The following is a 20,716-nucleotide window of genomic DNA, read 5'->3' as shown; positions in this document are numbered from 1 at the left end:
GTCCCATAGAAAGCAACTAGCTATTACTAGTTCTCAAATCAGTAATTAAATTCCTGCACATTGGCTGAAATGTAAAACAAAAACAAAGGGCACTCTTACACATGCTTGAGGGGTGGAAGGGAGGGGCAGCGCTTTAATTAGTGATTCTGAGAATCGCTCTAATTTAAGCACCACAACATCTTGTGTATCAGCATCCCTGTCCTTCAAAATGGCAGCGGGCGTACTTAAACTAGAGCTTGTCAAATGAGCTTTAGTTCAAATGCCCCTGCCACCATTTTGAAGTGTGGTGACACTGATACACAAGGTGTGGAGACTGGCTGGAGCATGGCAACTGCCATGCTCCAGAAGACTCAATTACCTGAGTCTGCTCTGATGCACTGTAATTACAGCGCACCACAGCAGCCTCTTTGCTCATGTACTAGCACCCATAAAGCAGAAGCTGGTTCCTGCAAGCTGTTATTCTGCATCGCATCCCGGAGCTGCAGAGATAACCCTTTGTGGGCTGGAAACAGGAAGTTGATAATGTTCCTCAAAAGATCCCCAGTCGATAGAAAGGGGAAAAAAAGGGATGGGTTTGTTTTATGTAGCTTTCATTTTTGTCTCCTGTGCACACAGGTGCTTGCACATTCAGGTGGGAAAGTGTTCCAGCCTCTGGGACAGGAGGAAGGTAGGGCAGGGTATCACCTTAGATATCTGACTTCATCAGATGTACAGGTTATTGCCTGTGAAAGCTCAAGCCTGTCTGAACCAGCTAGTTTCTCCATGCTACCTTCTGCCTGACTTCAGACTAACAAAGCTAACCACCACTCAGTCTCTGGGATATTAATTGCAGTTATGGTATAAATACCAGGGGGCTTGTATATTATAGATTTGTATATTGATAGTATAGGATTTTCCATCTCTGTATAGTTACCAATACAATGTAGACTACCCAAATCAGAAACCCATCTGGGCCTACTGGTGTCCTCAGTGAGAGAATGAAGCATTCTGGTCTTTCAAGGGAGATAAGAACAGGAGCATGTAAACACTTAAAAGGGTGAATGCCTCAGCCAATGCAAGTCATTGGCAAACCTCCCGGTGACTATCAGAGCCAGGATTTCACCCATAAGCACACAGTTGCTGACTCACTTCCCCCTTCACCTGCATCTCACCTCAATTACAGCCAAGCATAAGGGAAGGTCACTGCACTGTAGAGATAGGGAATCATACTAACATCAAGGCATCAAACATAAAGTTACACTTACACCCCCTTCCCAGTAAACGTACCTGTTAAAAAGTTTATTGTGATCCAAGCTGACACTCCTGGCAAGAAAATGTTTAAAAAAAGACAATACTTTAGACAACGTAGTTGGTCCACATCTAAAAACAGCACCAAATAAGCTGACACACAATAAAAATACTGCCTATTTTAGATCTTTTTTTGCCAGAGGTATTTTGTCTTCTTCAGCAGTTTAGCATCAGATTTTAGGTTACGTGATGAGCAACTTGAGGCTCTGACAAGAAACAAAAAGACAACAGGATCACATCTAATGCAAAGTCTCAAAAAAGCAACTGGTTTAGAATTAGAAATTAAGCATCAGATCCTCAGCTAGGAGAATCTGGCTTATCTGCACTGATTCGCGATGCTTCAGACTCCAGAAATACCATAGCCATAAAAACAATCATTTTAAAAAACCTAGGTTAGGTTCCTTAAACAAAGAGAATGGGCATCTACATTTAGCAATGATGCATTATCTTGCCTGTAACACTGGCAAAGAGTCTTTATGAATTAAATAATTGGCAACCTTTTTAGAGAACAACTACATTGGTGAATAAATTGGGAAAGCTTTACTGCAAGGGTTTCATTTCTTGGCTCAAATGTCAAGAAATCAATGCTGTGTGCCTCCTTGCATGCTGTCCTATAGCCCATGTCTTCTGGGAGAGCTGCACCAATTGTATTAGATGCGATACATTTTGGTTATTTTCTTCTTAAATGCTAAGACTGCTTATGCATCCTCCTACTTTTACCAAGCACTTTTAAAAATTCTCTACTGTACTTTTTCCCAGGATTAAGAGAGAAATTAACAGGCTATAACAGCAAGCAAAAAACACAATTGGCTATTAAGAATTTGGTATATTTCCTTAACCTGACCTCTGCATTCCTCTCTCATTTCTACCTAGTTAATCTCAGTTTGCATTCCCCCTTCCATTTAACAGCTTTTCAGCTTTAACACACACAATTAAAATAAAATATCCTTCTAAAAAATCTTAGTAGAGATAGAAGTTATAACTGGATTTTATTATAACAACTTCAACGGGCTATTTAAAGGAATTCAAAAGTTTGGATTTTTAAGAGCAGGAGCTTTTCAGTTAAATGTGCCTGATTTTCAAAAGTGCCATGGGACTAGCAGCTCCCAATATTTCAGCTGGAGTTGTTGAGTGCTTAGCACTTTTAAAAATCAAGCCACATATTTAGGTGGCAAAATTTAAGGCCTCCCTTTTGAAAATCTGGGCCAAAAGCTTTTTGTTAGGCTCAGTTTTATAAGATATGGTCATTAAAGCTGAACACCTCCTCCCATGTGGATCGCCAATGAAGTCAAAGGGGATGCTGCAGGTGCACAGAAATATGTGCTGGCATATCCCATTATGGTCCTGAGGCAAGGGTGTCAAAGCCTTGCTCTACGTGCTCCTCACTAACCACGAATACCTTGGAAATTCAACCTACCTTCATCAGTTCCGTTCATGATGGATACACAATCATCCCTCACGAAGAAAGGAGATGCCTGAAATATTTCTTTTACCTACATTTAAATAAAAGATAAAATGAGAGGACCCCTTATGCTAGACAGCAGGGATCTTATCTTTAGTTTTTAATCTGCATCATTTTTAATGTCCCAGGGTCAAATCCTGAGTTTTGCTGAGTACCTCCTCTGAAGTCAGAAAGAGTATCAAGAGCTGAGCAGCTTTTGGGATGTGGCTTGCAAGAAATACTTTTCGACTTTTCAAAGAGGGCACCGATTTATTCAGTGGTTTTGTACTATGACCCGCAGAAACAGAGGATGCAGTGGCTACATGGGAATGTTTCAGTAGCAGTGGATTCAACCCAAAAGGATGCTCTGTGTTGCTTAGCTATACTATGTCCCTGCAAACAAGACCAAAACTGATAGAGGCCCAAGGATCCAGTGTATCCTGCTTTAGCAAGGAGGATAGGGACTATAACATAGCTGGCATGGGACTGTGTACAGAAGGAAGCAGGGGAACACCACATGTGACTTTCAAGAATCCCATCTTGATGAAAATCTCTTTAACAGGCAGAGTAATGCCCCAGAAGTACAGGCTGGAAGTCAAAGCAACAGCCTTGGTGCTCTGACCCAGACTGTGTAGCAGGACCTTGGAACCCACCAGTACAAATGCATGGTAACTCTTCAGCAACCTCCACTAAATTCAACTGGGCAATGAGTGACACAGCAATTCCTTGTTACATACACTTTCATGAAAACTGTTCTTCTTCCTGGCCAGTCACCCACTGAGATGTTCACTCCCCCTTTTAGCCTCCTCCTCTCTGAGACTGTCACTTACAGGCAGAATCTGGCTGTGTCCAGAGCAGTCAATCAACCCTTTCCTTCTCCCATGTGGGGTTTCTGTACTCCACCCATCACATGATTAAGACTTTTGTCACAAGGAAGGGGTTTACTTCTACCTTTCTCCTCCCTGTTGTGGGCTGAGTTAAAGTGTTTAGTCTGGGGAGTGAAGAAGCAGCTCAAATACAGGATTCCGTCCTCTTGTAATGATGTCCAGGACCCCCCATGCCCTGTACCCAATAATGCTTGCCAAACACCTTTGCAATGGTCAGATACAGTACAAGTTTTCCTCAATTTATGCAATACATGCATTCCAGAGAACAGCGCATACATCACATTTGTATAAAGTGAACCCACTTTATAATGTAACAAATAGGGATAGGTTCCCATGGCAGTAAGGGAGGGAGTGATAGAGGCTGGGACTAGGGAAGGGGCAGGGGTGCTGCTCCCAGGGCTGCACAAGGGAGCAAAGAGGAGGGAACAGAGCTGCACTCACCCTAGTCCCTGCTGCAGTGGCCCTGGGAGCAGCCAGTGAGTGGGGACAGGCAAAGCCCAGGCATGGGGGGACAGGAGAAGCATGGTGCAGCCTTGTGGCTGCAGGCAACTGGCACTGGCCACTCCCAGGGCTGCTGCAGCAGGGGCTGGGGTGAGTGGGGCTCCGGCCCCACGGCCCTTTCCCCTCCCCACACAAACTTATCTGCTTGGGTGGGCAGGGGTGCCTATTCCAATTGCATAAGAGCGAATTTACCTCACATATAACTAATTATGGGTCTAAAAATGCTCATTGCATAAAAGCGAATTTGCATATACAGAACCTGCATAAATCGAGGGAAACCTGTATATTATATGGAAATCCAAATGATTTAGTGCTGCTCTGCAGTTTATACAACGAAAAAGAAATATGTACATTAGACTGGGAACTACATGGAGGATAAACATAAGTGCAACATTCAGGGTACTAAATTCTATTTTGAAGTTACTGAAAAATTATATTTGAATGAAAAGTGTTACCTTATCCAGCAATTTCTGAGCTTTTTCTCCTGGTAACAGCCGTAAACCAGCTGTTGCTTTAAGGACCAAAGGAGTGAATTTCCACAGTTCCACAGGAACTTCTTTCTTGGCTACATCTAGAAGTTCTTGTATTCCCTGGGCACTCTGTGGGTAAAGTAAAAGTAATACATACTGGGTCTACAGAAAATTTTAGGCAGACGCACAAAAAAGGCCACTAATAAACCATGTCTATTAGGGGTGCACCAATAGAGATTTTGGGGGCTGATACCAATAGTTGATTTTTAAGGAAGTATATTGGCCAACAGCAATCTGATTTCCAATACGGTTGCGTGCAGATGGTAAGTTTGTTGTGGTGGACAGGGAGGGGGGAGGGAAGGGATGTGGGGGGCCATGGCTCATCCATGGGGGCGGCTCCTGCTGCTGCTCACACCCCTGGGCTCAGGGCTGCGCTCCCAGCGAATGGGGGCTGCGCTTGGGCCAAGCAGGGGGGTTGCTGGGAGGGGGGCTGCAGCCACCCCAAATTTTGTCATAGCTCTGCCCCTCCCCAGCACCGCCGCCTGCCCCAAGTGCAACCCCTATGTGCTGGAAGCGCAGCCTCAAGCATGGTCCCACAGCTCCAAGCGCAGCCTCCATGTGTGGGGAAGAGCCTGGTGCAGCCCCAGCCGCCGCCTGGCCCAGTGCTGCCCTCCCCCCCGCCCCACCTCTAGGCTGGGCAGTGCCTGCTCCACCCCCTCTCTCACTGTGGGGGCCTTGATCTGAACCCCCATGCCCCTTTCTCCCCTCTCCTCTTCCACCACAACAGGCGTACTAGCTACACACAGCTCTCTAAGCTGCTGAGCAGCGCTTCTCACTGCCTACAAGCTGTGCTGTGGCTGCATGCATACACGGGGCATTTATTGGCCAAATTATCCGTCACATCAGGCCGATTTCCAATACAATCAATTTTCTTTATATTGGTGCCAATCCGATATTGGATCAGTGCATCGGTGCACCTCTAATCCCTATTCATAGCAGCAATTCATTCCACAGGCGCTTAACTTGAACCATGTATCAGTTCCACAGAAGTCAATGGAACTTAAGCATATACTTGAGTTCTTGAACTTGAACTGAGGTCTAAATGGCTGTGTTTATCTCATCAATTAATTTCCTATATCCACTTACATGTAACAGTGAAGAAAGAGGGGCAGTACTGTTCATCTTCTTCTTTCTTGTTCAGGAAGACAAGAAGATTGAATAACATAACTATGCTAATAGAAACAAGCATATTGTAGAGATATTTATGCTTTGTATATTGATTCTTTAAGGTATGGGTTTTGAGGATGCTCCACGTGCCAAATATAGAAAGACATATATTTTGTGGTCTTTGCATTTATTCACAGCTAAACCTACTATAATAGTGTAGCAGAAAGCCCCTTTTCCTCTTGCCTGCAGTTGCTCTCCCCTCCTTGGATATGTTTCTCCTCTTCTACCTTTTCTTCCTTCCTCTTTCTTTCAATTTAAGATAAGGAATTTTGTTTTTAAATTTGTGTGCGCGCATTTTGTATCTCCCCTTGTATTTTGGTATTTTTATCTATTTGTGTGCCATGGCATTACTTTTGTAGCTTATATTTTATACTCCTCACCTTTCAACTTTCAACTAAGTGTTTAGTTTCGTAAGTAAGTTATACATTGTAACAATGTTAACATGGGCAGGAATCAAACTGCCCTTCCCTGTATCAGGCTGGCCCCTGAAAGGGCAAGTGAATCAGTGACTGAATGTGTAACACGGTAGCAGGCAGCAATTAACACCTAAGGAAACTGCAGATCAACCAAGGGAAGAACTCAATAGAAGACAATGTAACAACCAGGAAATCTCTAAACCTCACTGATCAAGGGCTAGAAGCCCTGGCCTGAGTTAATCAATGCCGGGGACCAACTTTTGGGCTGAATATCTCCAGATCGACCGCTCCCAGAGCCCTATTCAAAATTCATCAACAGACTCCCAAACCTGCACATACATGTGGACGACCCCTGGGGCTGACAGATGCCATCCAGTAGCCACCAAGGGGGGAAATCCCATGAGGGTCAATGACCCCTGGATTGGGCAACCCTGAAAACTGGGAAGTCACCAAAGTCTGCCATGGACAGATAAAAAGCAGTGAAAAGTGACCTTCAGTGGCGCCCTCTTGATCTCCAACCTCGACCAGCATCCGACCTGTCCAGCCAGAAGGACCAGCCGGCGACCCCCTTCTGGAGGATAACACCACGCTGAAAGAAGCCTCGACTGGCCATCGACGGCAGACTCCAGCGCTTGTAGGATAGGTATCCCTGACTCTTGTAGCTTGCAGCTGGGCTTTGCCTGTCCCCACTCACTGGATGCTCCCAGGGCCACTGCAGCAGGGACTAGGGTGAGTGCAGCTCTGTTCCCTCCTCTTTGCTCCCTTGTGCGTGTGCGTGTGGACCAGCCCTAAGGTTTATGATTTAACTTCATTATAGTGTTTCAATCCGCCTAATAAACCAGAATTTTAAGGATCCCGAGTTGGACATTTGTAGCCAACAATAGGAAGATACTTGATTCGCAAAGCGTACACAACACACGATTTATCTCCCATCTCCATCAAACACATATTTTTAAGAAAATAGCTAAAAAATGTTACCTTATCAACATCATCAGCATAAGCAGACAGTCCTGGTTTCAATGCTTTGAATGTTTCACGGGTTAATTTTGGAGTTTCTGTATCAAAGCAGTAATCAAGATGAAAGAGATGAATGTTGATGTACAGACAAAAGAAAATTTGGCAGATTACACCACATCATATGCTAATCAAGGCTCATGGGAGTACTTTGAAGCCTCTCTCTGACGGGGAATTAAAATGAGCCATACCTTTAAGAGACAGCTCTCACTACAGAGCCAGCCCTTCTCATAATGGCTTATAGTCATAATTCATGGATAGGAGTTGGTTTCTGCTCTGTCCGGGTTTTGAACCGAAATAAGGCTAATACCCAACCTTCTTAGAATTTGTTTCATCCCTCACCCTTCCTAGTGCAGAAGCTCATCTACTGCTCAAACAGTTCAGGTAACAAGAGTAGAATTTTCCAAAGAGCTCAGTACCAACTATACTGTACTCCTATTGGAGTCAATAAGTGTATTACTGACTTTCATGTTAGGCCAATGGTGACTGTTTTGGCCACTCACACCCTAAATGTTTAATTACTTCCATAACAGACTTCATCAAACTGTCCTGTACTCCAGGACATTGCATTATCAATGTTTAGACAATTAAAATGTTTATTTCCTTGTGATAAAATAATAAGATACTTAATAACAAACTGATAAGGGGGAAAATACAGTTGCACAGTTCTGATTAAAAGATGAATGAACGACATTCAGCCACGTACCGGGAAAGACTAAACGTTTAGTAAGAGCTAAATTGGCCAGCCACTGGTGTCACGGGCCCTCACTGTGAGTAAATACACACCAAGAAGAGCAACTTAATCTGGCCCTGAATGATACTTCAGGAACCTTATATTATTTAATCCTTAGCATTTATAGAAGATTCACCACCAGTACTTAATGAACATTAACTGACCACTTTTTACAATATCCCAGTTCAATACAGATTACTGTCATTATACTAATGGGCAAAGTGGGTATAGATGTTGAATGGACATTCCTGAGATCACCTGGCATGATGACATAAAACTGGGTCCAAAGCTAAGTCATTCGAAGTTCTAGGCTCTGGACTGGGATGCCTCTGTTACTAGTATAACTAACAAAATTCACTTTGAAATTGCTGACCTATTTAGGCACTATCTATTTTGAAGTGATGGGAGCCCAAGAAGGGTGGCTGTGCCTTAAGGAAATGATCCTTCGGGTACAAAGCAAGACGATCCCCGAGCGAGGCAAAAGGGGGAAAGGGGCCAGAAGGCTTCCCTGGCTGACCAGAGAAATCCAGGGCAGCCTAAGGGACAAAAGGGGAGCACAAAAAAAGTGGAAACAGGGAGAGATCACCAAAGATGAATATACCTCCTCTGCTCATGCTTGTAGGGAGGCAGTTAGACGGGCCAAAGCTACCATGGAGCTGAGGATGGCATCCCAAGTAAAAGACAACAAGAAATTGTTTTTTAGATATATAAGGAGTAAAAGGAAGGCCCACGGAGGAATAGGACCCCTGCTAAATGGGCAGAAACAATTGGTGACGGACAGAGGGGACAAGGCTGAACTCCTCAACGAGTTCTTTGCCTCAGTGTTCCTAAGTGAGGGGCACGACAAGTCTCTCACTGGGGTTGTAGAGAGGCAGCAGCAAGGCGCCAGACTACCATGCGTAGACCCTGAGATGGTGCAGAGTCATTTGGAAGAACTGGATGCCTTTAAGTCGGCAGGCCCGGATGAGCTCCATCCGAGGGTGCTGAAGGCACTGGCCGACATCATTGCAGAGCCACTGGCGGGAATATTTGAAAGCTCATGGCACACGGGCCAAGTCCCGGAGGACTGGAAAAGGGCCAACGTGGTCCCCATTTTCAAAAAAGGGGAGGAAGGAGGACCCGGGCAACTATAGGCCAGTCAGTCTCACCTCCATCCTTGGCAAAGTCTTTGAAAAAATTATCAAGGCTCACATTTGTGAGAGCCCGGCAGGACAAATTATGCTGAGGGGAAACCAGCACGGGTTCGTAGCAGGCAGATCATGCCTGACTAATCTAGTCTCTTTTTATGACCAGGTTACGAAACGCCTGGACACAGGAGGAGGGATGGATGTCATATACTTAGACTTCAGGAAGGCCTTCGATACAGTATCCCACCCCATACTGGTGAACAAGTTAAGAGGCTGTGACTTGGATGACTACACAGTCCAGTGGGTGGCGAATTGGCTGGAGGGTCGCACCCAGAAAGTCGTGGTGGATGGGTTGGCTTCGACCTGGAAGGGTGTGGGCAGTGGGGTCCCACAGGGCTCGGTCCTTGGACCGATACTCTTCAATGTCTTCATCAGCGACTTGGACGAGGGAGTGAAGTGTACTCTGTCCAAGTTTGCAGATGACACAAAGCTATGGGGAGAAGTGGACACGCCGGAGGGCAGGGAACAGCTGCAAGCAGACCTGGACAGGTTAGACAAGTGGGCAGAAAACAACAGAATGCAGTTCAACAAGGAGAAATGCAAAGTGCTGCACCTAGGGAGGAAAAATGTCCAGCACACCTACAGCCTAGGGAATGACCTGCTGGGTGGCACGGAAGTGGAAAGGGATCTTGGAGTCCTAGTGGACTCCAAGATGAACATGAGTCAGCAGTGTGATGAAGCCATCAAAAAAGCCAACGGCACTTTATCGTGCATCAACAGATGCATGACAAATAGGTGCAAGGGGCTGATACTTCCCCTCTATCGGGCGCTGGTCAGACCGCAGTTGGAGTACTGCATGCAGTTCTGGGCGCCACACTTCAAGAGGGATGCAGATAACCTGGAGAGGGTCCAGAGAAGGGCCACTCATATGGCTAAGGGCCTACAGACCAAGCCTTACGAGGAGAGACTAGAGAAACTAGATCTATTCAGCCTCCGCAAGTGAAGGTTGAGAGGCGACCTTGTGGCTGCCTATAAGTTCATCACGGGGGCACAGAAGGGAATTGGTGAGTATTTATTCACCAAGGCGCCCCCCTTTCCTGCCTATGCAGGGGGTCGGACTCGATGATCTATTGAGGTCCCTTCCGACCCTTACATCTATGAATCTGTTTCAGAGAAACACATTATGATTTAAGCTTGAATTTTTTTTAAGGGTTTTTAGGTGGCTTTTTTTTTTGGTTAGTTTTTATTGGTTTTTATAATGTTCTTCATGAAAACAGTTAAGAGGGAAAAGAACAAGTACAAACATTTACATCTTTAGTAACAGATTAAAGAGAAAAATCCTTTGTAAACAATTACAGCTGTGGACAACAAATTCAAGCAATTAGACTCAGGTCTTCAAAGATGGTTAAGCATTTCACTTTCATTTAAAATTAAAAATAGGATGGGTCCCCAGGGAAGACTAGCTAAGATTTAACACATTTTTGGAAAGTGAGTGGAGAGAAGCAATTGATAGCCTTAACTGAGAGAGACAGTTCATACCTTTTGACTTCTGTGTAAACTTAAAAATATGGATTCGTGTCCCAGTGCTCCCAGCATCAAACATAATTCCATAAAACACAGAAAGATCTGCTGCCGAGGTCTGATGGTCTAGTTTGTCTCCCTTGTTTTCTGTTGTCCCATCTGTTACACCCGACATCGGTTTGGAATCCATGTGCCATTTTATATAAGCCACATAAATGGCTATACAGGCTAAAATCCCAAAAGCGTAGAACCGCTTTGATATCTTCATGGCTTCCATTTATCAAAGAGTTTGTAGCTTCTCTTTCACTTCAAGTTTCCAGATTCCATGTCGCTTCTGAAAAGAAATAAAAAACCCCCATACTTTAACTATTAAACCATTACTATAGTACACACAAAGCACATTCTTATATGAATGATCTAGAAGCAGGTATAAAATAAAAAATGTAGTCGCTTCCACCTACACAAAAACTGTTTTTAGCTTAGGGTTTGTTCAAGAAGGTTGCACAAATGACACTTGATGGAACTGTACATAGGGAATGCATGGAAACTGTCTCAACACAGACCTCAATAAGGTCAAGTAAAGCAGGGCTGTCAAGCTCATCTGGCCCAGGGCCCGATGAATGGCGCAAGACCAGCCCATGGGCTGGATCAGCCCCATGCCCCCACTCCCACCCCAAAATGCCTAATCCAGAGCATGCAGCATGCACCCAGGCTGGTGTGGGATGTTGGACCTAGCTCACGCCATGTGTGGCAGAACCCTGAACCCACCACTAGCAAGCACCATTTGTGGAACAGTTTGGGACCAAGCCCCAGAAAGTGATGTGCAGAGCACAGCCTGGGACCCGACTCCAGCAAGCACTGCAGGCACCTCAGCTCAAGACCAGCCCCAGGCAATTCCACGTGCAGCACAGCCTGGGACTGGCTTCAGTAAACACCATGTGCAGTGCAGTCAGCTAGTACACCATGTGGATCAACAGGGTAGCAGCAGGGGCTGGATTATGGGGCTCTGTGACCTGGATCTAGCCCATGGGCCACATAATTGACACTCCTGACATAAAGGATAATATGATGGGATCAGGGTGATTTTGGCATTTGAAATTAAAGGTTGCAAGGTGAGCTTTTGGATGTCTGATTTGCTTGCAGATGAGGCCAGAGCTGGGTGTCTTGGGGCTCCACAAGTCTGTTGATGGTGAGGCTAGGATCAGGGTGTGGAAGATGAAAGTGGGCTTTTCAGTAAGACAGGGATGGGAAATTATTTTGGTTGGCAGGCCACTTAATGAGTTTCGGTGAGCTGTTGAGGGCCGCACACATACAATCTTTCAGAAGATATCATTTTAACAATTTATATACTAAAAATCAAACATCTAAATCAGATTTTAATTTTATTTTGAAAAATAATTTTTGCCCTGATTTATGTTTTTTTGAGTAGTGTATATAGAGGCAATTGCATAATAGCTCAACATAAAGTCTTACTCTTGCATACTGCGTGTGTGGAGGAGTGGGCGTGTGCATGTGTGGGGGGGCTGCCTGAGTGCTGGGTCCTGGGACCTGGTTGGGGATGTGGGGAGGGAAGAAGGAGGGGGGGAGGGGAAAGTGATCACATGCAGCAGAGCTTGGACAGGTGGTGAGGTGCAAGTGCAGTCCACCTCTCCCCAACAAATATGGCCTGCAGCTTCCCCCGCAGCACTCCACTTGGGGCTAAGACCCACCTGCTCCTGCCTGGGGCAGCTTGCACCACGCTCCTGCCCACACCCATCTAGGCAGGCGGGAGTGCTGACAGCACTGCCCCAGCCCCAACCACTGTACACAGCTTCCCGGCACAGCTGCTTCTGCTGCAGCCGCCCAGATATTGCTCAAGTTCCCCTGCCTCCAGTGGCTTCCTCCTCATGCCCCTGCTGTATCACTTCAGGCAGTGGGAAGCTGCAGTCAGAGGTGGCTTTTGCCCCAGTGCGCAGGACTCCAGCCTTCTACCCTGTCTGCTTGCCCAGCGTGATAAGCAGCCACCTGTGGGTGGCCACGTGGGTGGAAGGCAGCTCCTCCGAGAAGCCGTGTGCACTGGCTGGGGCTGGAGCCAGCGGGCACAGAGAAGGTGCAGGTGGGAGTACAGCACAGACTGCCCCAGGTGGAAGCAGGTGGGGCTTGGTCCCATGCACAGTGCTGTGTGGGCAGCCGTGGGCTGGATACAATCAATTAGTGAGCCAGATTTGGCCTGCGAGTCATATTTTGCCCACCCCTGAAGTAAGATATAGCTCCCTGCCAGAAGGAAAGGCCAAACAATAGGACAGTTTTTGCGTTGGGGGCAGTGGACTTCCAGGATATCAGGATTTTGAGGAGGCTGTGCATCAGTCTGGATTAAAGGGAATTCTGTGGCTTGTGGGCATAAAACAAAAAAGTCAAGTCAGGGAGATGTGACAGTGCTTGGTGGATTGTTTCCTTCCCTTGTTCATTTTCCTTCTTCATGAGCTTCCAAGATCCTCAGGATGTTTGCTATGTCATCATTATAATGTATCCAATTACCCTGGATTTAAACAATTAAATCTCAAACATTAGATGCCTCAGGGAATGGCATGATTTAAAAACCTATGTGCACAGGAGGTGACAGACCAGAGCTGGGAAGCAAAAGATACCTGTTCTTTCCACATCCCTCACTATCCAAAGTAAAATCCCAGCCCTACTGAAAACAATGGAGGCGCTCTCAACAATTTCAACCGAGCTAGGACTGCACCCCTAATGTTCATTTCAGATAATACAAGGAAAATTTGCATCCAAATACTTGAGAAAAAGTATCACTAGGACAAGAGCAGAATTCCACATATAAAAAGTTTTGTGATCAAAAGCAGCTTTGGATGCCTTTAAAACAGGATATTTTCTTTATACAGGCTGCAACTAGCAGCAATCTCCAGCCCTCCCAGCCACCTGCCCTGCACATGAAGTCATTAATCATGGCCCAAACAGCCTAGTGGACATGTGCCTGAAACCTGGAATTTTTGTCTCTCAAAATCTGAGCATGCAATATTGCACCCCCTTCAGAGTGCAGATGGATTCAGAGGGTAATTTCGGACCCACATCTTAGTTTTAAGACAAGAAACTATACAAATCCCTTAACAGATGCATACATTTTTCCTGCAAGCAAAAGATGGAAATATGACATTAGCACACTTTCTTCCCAGAACAGAAGGCAGCAAGTATGGACGATGCCAGAAAACATGTCAGTAAATGAAAAGCTATGTGTATTTATTGCATTTGTATTTGCTTGTATTTGCTATTGTATTTATTGTATTTATTGCACTTGCAGTTCTGCTTCTATCCAACTGACTTGCTGGTTTGGACTACATTATGTTGGCTCAGTGACTGCCTGTGTAATTGTATATGTCCCAACAGGTGTCCCCAGCAATTTCAACAACCTTGTGAAGAAGACACTCACAGGCAAGCTCAAGGTCTCCTACCCACCATGGAGGCAGGGGATATCAAGTTAAATGCACTCGGGAGCCCCAGAAATGCCTCACCTCTGCTACCCACCACCTTCCCTTGCTGCCTCCACTGCAGATTCCCTTTCCAAGTGTATCTTGCATCACCCACCAAAAAGGAGAGGAACAGGGTCTTCCCATGCCTGTACTGATGTTGTATAACTTACTAGACCTTATACAAGCACATAACAAGCCTTAGGAATGCTACTGTTTTTCTATGTCTTGTGCAATCACATACCACTGCTCACAGCAAACATGGGTGCAAAACACAACCTTAACCAGAATGTTTGCTGTAATTTACTACCAAAGGAACAGGGGCCAAACGGATGGGCTACTAGCACAGACAAGGCCTTAATCATTTTGAGGGAGATGGAAAGGCAGTAGGCCAGACAAAAAAGCAATTTTACAAACTGTAGACTTATCAGCAATGGACCCAGTGTACTCTTGCCCTGCACCTACTGTAGTCATGTTTTGTACCTTTTCTGGGCTGGTGTAAGACTCCCCATGCTGAACTGGATAGGTTTATAGAATCATAGAAAAATATGGCTGGAAGGGCCCTCAGGAACAGACATGAGGGACTCAGCACTCATCCTTACTTAATTCTGTCTGATTAATTCTGGACCATTCCTCCAGTTTATCAAGGTAATTCTGAATCCTAACCATATCCTTCAAAGTGTTTACAACCTCACCCAGTTTGGTGTCATGTGCAAGTTTATAAAGAGGGCACTCAGTCTCATCCTCTAAGTCAATAACGAAGACCCCAGAAAGACTCCTAGGGATCACCAGTTGGACATCCCAATTAAGCCACTGTAAATGACAGGAAGTACCATTTTTACGTATTTATGACACCTATGTATACTGGAAACAATAAGCAAGGTATGTTTTGTGTCAAAATGTACAGATAAAAATCAAAGAATTGTAGACTAGCAGGTTGGAAGGGATGTCTAGGGATCATCTAGTTCAACCCCTGCTCGAGGCAGGATCATCCCTGACTAAGCCACCCCAGCCAAATGTATGTCTAACCTGCTCTTAAAAACGTCCAAAGATGGAGATTCCATAACTTCTCTGGATAGCTTGTTTCAAGGCTTAGCCACTCTCAGTGCAAGAAAGTTTTGCCTAATATCCAACCAAAATTTCCCTTCCTGCAACTTGAAGCCATTGCTCCTTGTCCTGTCCCCCATGGCACAGAGAATAATTTATCTCCATTCTCTTTATAACCACCCTTCAGGTATTTAAAAACTGCTATCAAATCCCTCTCCCTCAGTCTTTTCTCTTCTCCAGACTAAACTATCCTGTTTTTTTCCAGCCTTCCCTCATAAAACATATTTCCCAGGCCTCAAATCATTTTTCTTCCTTTGCCACATGGATGAAGCCCCCTGATGCTGAAACACCGCAGAAGTCCCCTAGCTCCACGGGCTGGATAAAATGGTTGTGAGAGTCTGGTCGGGCCCATAACCTGTAGGCTGCCAACCCCTGCATTAGACTAATAAAATAAATGTAATTACACTAATTAAACAAACAGCATGAAATTCTGACTTTACTACTTGGCTCCAGCAGGGAATGTTCTCAGACAAATAACATGAAATTACTGAAAATATAGTTGTTCTCATGAGAACACTGGGGTTTGAATTTTACTTAAGCAGACACAATCCTCTCTCTTCCCAAATTACTCTTATTTACCCACTGATCCACTCAACCCAGTCTCTCTTACAAAGCATTATATTGTAGCCCAGTGATTCTTAACCAATATGCTGCAGCATGCTGGGGGGCCTTGAGATCCTTTCAAGGGTGCCGTGGAGTGCCACACAACTTTAGCACTGTTAGGGTTTCATAGTTGGTAGGGTCAGAAGGGACCTGAGCAGATCATCAAGTCTGACCCCAAAACAGGGTATTAAAACGTGATTCACAATATAAACCCAGAGATTTCAAATAGGAATTCATAGTGTTAAAAACATCCTGACCTCTTGTGGCCTTTGCCACAGACTAATTGCTTTATTATTTTTTCATAGTAAAAAAAAAAAAAAATGAGTGAAAGCTAAGAGCTGGTATTTTCCAAGGAGGTCCTTAAGTGTAACAAGAAGTGTTTTGAGTTTAACTGAGGGATGCTTGAAGCCTAAAAAGGTTGAGAACCCCTGTCCTAGTTGGTGCTTTTCTTTCAGGAGTCATTAAGCTCTTTTACGGAAGTTGGCAGCTCAAGCAAGGGCAGCTGCCAAAGCCGAATCAAAGACACACCTTCTCCTTAAAGAAATGGATATGCAAGTCCACTCAGAAATCTGAATGGCCTAGGCAGAGAAAGGTCGTCTTGTTCTGGGATAGAAATAGCTCAAGAGGTGATAGGAACACAGCTGGAAAAGTAATGAAGGAAGTAAGTCAACTTGTAGCCCTTGAAGGTGAGAAGTAATTTGGGTGATGGCAATCACAAGATGATGTAATGTCCCATTCTAAGGAATGGGAGGATGAGGGTAAAGGGTGTAAAAAAAGTCTTCAGCAAACCCAAGGAACTGGTAGCTACAATCTTGTGGAAGGAATGGAGGAGAGATGACAGATATTAAGAGAGTCTACATGAAACTACAACAGCAAGCTATCCTTAGCTGGAGGCAAGATAGCAAAACTACTAAGACAGTAACACGGCCACAGGAGGAGGTCTTGAAAAACCTAAAAATCAAAAAGGAACATACAAAAAGCAGAAACATGTATATTGGGCTATGGATGAGTACTGGAATGGCGCAAGCACGTAGGCAGGAGGTGGGGTAGCTATGCACCTTACAGACTAACTAAATATAGAGAGCAAGAGCTTTCATAAATTTGGATTCACTTCATCAGATACTGTGCAACGACAGCATAGAGCAGTGTATGCTGCTGTCCTTTCACAGTATCTGAAGAAGTGACCTTGAATTCATGAAAGTTTATGCACATGCTCTCTCTCTCTGTTCCCCACCCCCCAAGGTTTTAGTTAGTGTATAAGGTGCATATCTACCCTGCCTGCCATTTGACTTCAGATTAACACGGCTAACTACCTCTCAGAAACATATAGAAACACAACCAGAAAGCCTAAGGTACAAAATAAGATTCAGCCCAGAAAGGCTTTTAAAATGCATTTAAATGAAAAGGAAGACAAAAGAATGAACAGGTCTATTACCTAGTGGGGAAGGAGAACTAACAATGCTGACACAGAGGGGGCCAAAGTACTCAATGACTTTTTGTTTCACTCTTCCCAAAAAAGGTTAATTATGATGGGACACTTACAATAACAAATGCAACAAATGTAAACAACATAGAGACTCTTTAGATAAGCATGGTGTGTTCAGATCAGCAAAGCCAGATGAAATTCCCTCTACAGTCACAAGCAATCTCTATACTTACTCCATGTTGATCATCTGGCCTGTGGGGCTAAAAGCTTGAGTGAGCACCACTGGTCTAGATCAGACAGTGGTGACACATAGGGGGTGCATGTGCACCCCCTGACCCCCCACTTCCTCCCAGTCAGCGCAATCCGCTGTGGGGGGACCCCCCTCCCCGGGTTGTGGCTGGCCCCGGGGGGGGGGGGGGGCAAGTGCCCCCCCTGGAGGCACCAGTTGCCCATGGATCAGGGGTGTCAAACATACAGCCCACAGGCTGGATCCGAACCACAAAGCCTTTCTGTCTGGCCCTTCAGACAGGGGTTGGGGGGCATGGCCTGCCACAGAATGTGGGACCCTTCAGCTCCACTGGCTCTGGCCATCAGCAGTAAGCTTGGCTCACCCCTGGACCCTGCGTGGTCCAGTCACCCCTGGACCCTTCATGCATTAGCCTGGGACTCCTGCTTCTGCCAGACCTCTGGCCCCAGATCACCTGCCACAGCCAGACCTGCTGCTGCCATTGCTAGACTCCTTGCTTACCTGACCCCCTTCTGCCTCCTGTGGGCAACGCAGCCAGCATCCATGCCCCAGGATGCATCTGATTACCAAAGAGCCCCACAGTCTGGATTCATCCCAGGGTCCTAGGTGAGTTTGACACCCTTAGTCTAGATCAAGTCACTATACTGTGGATAAAAAAACTGGTTGAAAGCACACATTCAAAAAGTAATCATCACCATCAGATCTGGAGGGCATTTCCAGAGGAGTCCTGTAGATTAGAAGTCTACTCAAGCCTAGTTCCATGCAATAGCTTTGCTAAGGATTGTACAATCAACTTATAAGACACTTAGAAAGGACACTTATAAGATGTACAACCCTGAGCTGGGAGGAGTTGCAAGAACTCTGGAGGAAATGATGAGCATTCAAAATGATCTTTATGAATTGAAGACATGGTCTGAAATCAGTAAGGAAAAATTCAATAAAGACAAGTGCAAATACCTCACTGAGGAAAGAGAAATCAAATACACAAATTGAACATGAGAAACATCTAACTAGACAGCTGTACCACAGAAAACAATTAGGAGGTTATAGTAAAACCCACAAATGGAGTCTGTCTGTCAGCAGTGTGACGCTGTTGAAAAAGAAAAAGCATTTTGGGGGTATATTAACAGGAAGCTCGCATGGAAGACAGAGGAGATGATTATTATGTGCTATTCAGCACTAGCAAGATCTCTTTTTGTGCTATATGACATGTTTTGGGCACCAGACTTTCAGAAAGATGTAAACAAATTTGAGAGATGTCAGAGGAGATCAACAATAAAGGGTTTACAAAACATGAACTCCAATGAAAGTCTGAAGCAAAGGAGTTTGTTTAATTTTAAAAAAGGAATACAAGGAGGGATGAGCAGAAGAGATAATGGTCTTTCAGTATATAACAACATAAAAAAAAAAGGACTCGCCTGCCTTCACACTACACCCCTGAGCTGCAGAACTCCCTACAATCCAAACTGAAGCACATGCTCCGAAAGACATTAAACTCATCTGCAAACCCACTACCCCCCTGGCAGATACCACTACGGGACCAAGCAGCTCCATATCACCAAACACCCCCATGCATATAAACCACTCACAAAGTGACAGAATCACTCCACAAGTGCAAGCTCCAATATATCGAATACCTAAAGCCTCAGCACATAGGGTTTAATTTCTAACTGCAAGATCACTCCAATCATATCATACCAACCCTTCCACAAACTGGCTCAAAACAATTTGGGATCCCTGGCCCCTCTATGATGCTCTGAAGTCCATTCAGAACTGTATTCCCCTGATCGTTAGAAACTTTCTTCTAATTTCTGTTCTATACTTATTCAAGACTAGTTGACACCCATCAGATCTGGTACCAGTATTATCCTTAATATTCATACGTACTGGGAGAGGAAGAAAAAGTATCTTCCACTTGCATTTTTAAAGATATTTTTTTAAATCCTGTCAATCTTTGTTTCCTAAGCTAAAACATTTTATACTTTCAATCTTCCTCCTTGGAATAGGCTCTCCATTTCCCAGATCTTCTGAGTCACCTGCACCTGTTCCAGTTTAAAATTTGGCTTTTTGGGCATGGGTGACCAGAATGGTACAGAGCAATCTAAATGGGGTCTTATTGCTGGCTTCCAGTGCAGTACCAATACTTCCCTGTCACTATTACAAATAGCCCTCCAACCTCTTCCTAGCATCACATTCACTTTTTAACATCTGCATCACACAGACAACTCATCAGTGTTCTACAGTTTATGGTTATGGGGCATGAGGGTGCTACAGCACGGGGCAGGCTGGCAGGCAGCCCCTGTACTGTAGCACTCTTGTGCCCCAGCCATCGTCTACACATGTTGCAGCACACTAAATAACTCTGCTGTATGATGGTACTTGTGTCAGGTAGTACTATCCTACACCTGAGTTAATTAGTTTACTGCAGCCGCACATGTAGACAGTAATACTTTACTGTGGAGCTCATTAGTTAGCAGTAAACATCTCATGTAGATGCACTCCCTGTCACAGAAAGATATTAGGTTGGCCTGATATGATCTACATCAGTTAAAGCCATGTTGACTTTATTCAAAATTTCTATTTAACTCTGCATCTTTGCTTATTCTTTCCCTTAATATCAAAGACCTTGCAAAGCACAGAGATCAAACTAACTGGCCTGACATCACCAGTTCTCTCTTTTGAAAAGTTTCATTTCTGGATTAGGCTTTATGTCTCATATTCTTGTATCGCCGGGCCTCAGGAGAATAACGATCAGTTATTCTATAGGTCCAAGGACAGAGGGAGGACAAAGAGAAACTGGCTCTGCGTCCAGCTAAGAAGATGTAGGTTGGGCATCAGACAACCCTGATGAACTTGGATGAAGATGAAGCACTGGAGCAGGGCACGGGGCAGGCTGGGGAAGCTCCCTGACAGATAGTGTTTCAGCATGGGTTAAGACAGCTGCACAGATTTTTTTTTTTTTTTAATTATAATAATTTGTATCTGAGGCCAAATTAGCCTAAACTACTTCCAAGTCCAAGAGTCCAGAACCATAAGTGGCCCTACTACCGGCAAACATCCTCCACCTGCACCTGGGGGCCAAGCCTGGAGGCCTGGAGTTTGGATACCCCTGAGTTTGCCTGCCCTCAGCCATAAGGCCCTTGGAGCAAGCAGGGGAGAAAACTCCCATTTCCATAACCTGGGTTTAAAGCTGCTGCACCTCGGCGGTACTGAACCACGCCAGAAGAGCTGTTCTCCTGCGAAGCGGT

General features: G+C 45.0%; 1 protein-coding gene across 4 annotated transcripts in view; it reads right to left on the bottom strand.

Moving 5' to 3' along the window:
• ENTPD6 (ectonucleoside triphosphate diphosphohydrolase 6 (putative)) overlaps positions 1 to 20,716 on the bottom strand; it is a 41,298-nt gene that overhangs the window by 20,280 nt on the left and 302 nt on the right. For 3 of the 4 annotated variants that reach the window (XM_006027954.3, XM_006027953.3, XM_006027955.3), the window contains exons 2-6: positions 10,643 to 10,958; positions 7,208 to 7,284; positions 4,572 to 4,715; positions 2,705 to 2,780; positions 1,267 to 1,302 (exon numbers count right to left, since the gene is read on the bottom strand). In XM_006027954.3, the coding sequence (XP_006028016.1) occupies positions 1,267 to 1,302; positions 2,705 to 2,780; positions 4,572 to 4,715; positions 7,208 to 7,284; positions 10,643 to 10,901 (592 nt within the window). In that variant the 5' untranslated portion in view covers positions 10,902 to 10,958. Of the gene's footprint in view, positions 1 to 1,266; positions 1,303 to 2,704; positions 2,781 to 4,571; positions 4,716 to 5,732; positions 5,779 to 7,207; positions 7,285 to 10,642; positions 10,959 to 20,716 lie in introns of those variants that run through there. The other variant, XM_025209288.1, reaches the window with a different exon arrangement.

This window comes from Alligator sinensis, unplaced genomic scaffold (genome assembly GCF_000455745.1).
Source record: "Alligator sinensis unplaced genomic scaffold, ASM45574v1 scaffold239_2, whole genome shotgun sequence".
Lineage (NCBI taxonomy): Eukaryota > Metazoa > Chordata > Crocodylia > Alligatoridae > Alligator > Alligator sinensis.
The sequence above is the reverse complement of the archived record's forward strand: the minus strand, read 5'-3'. Positions and strand labels throughout refer to the sequence as shown.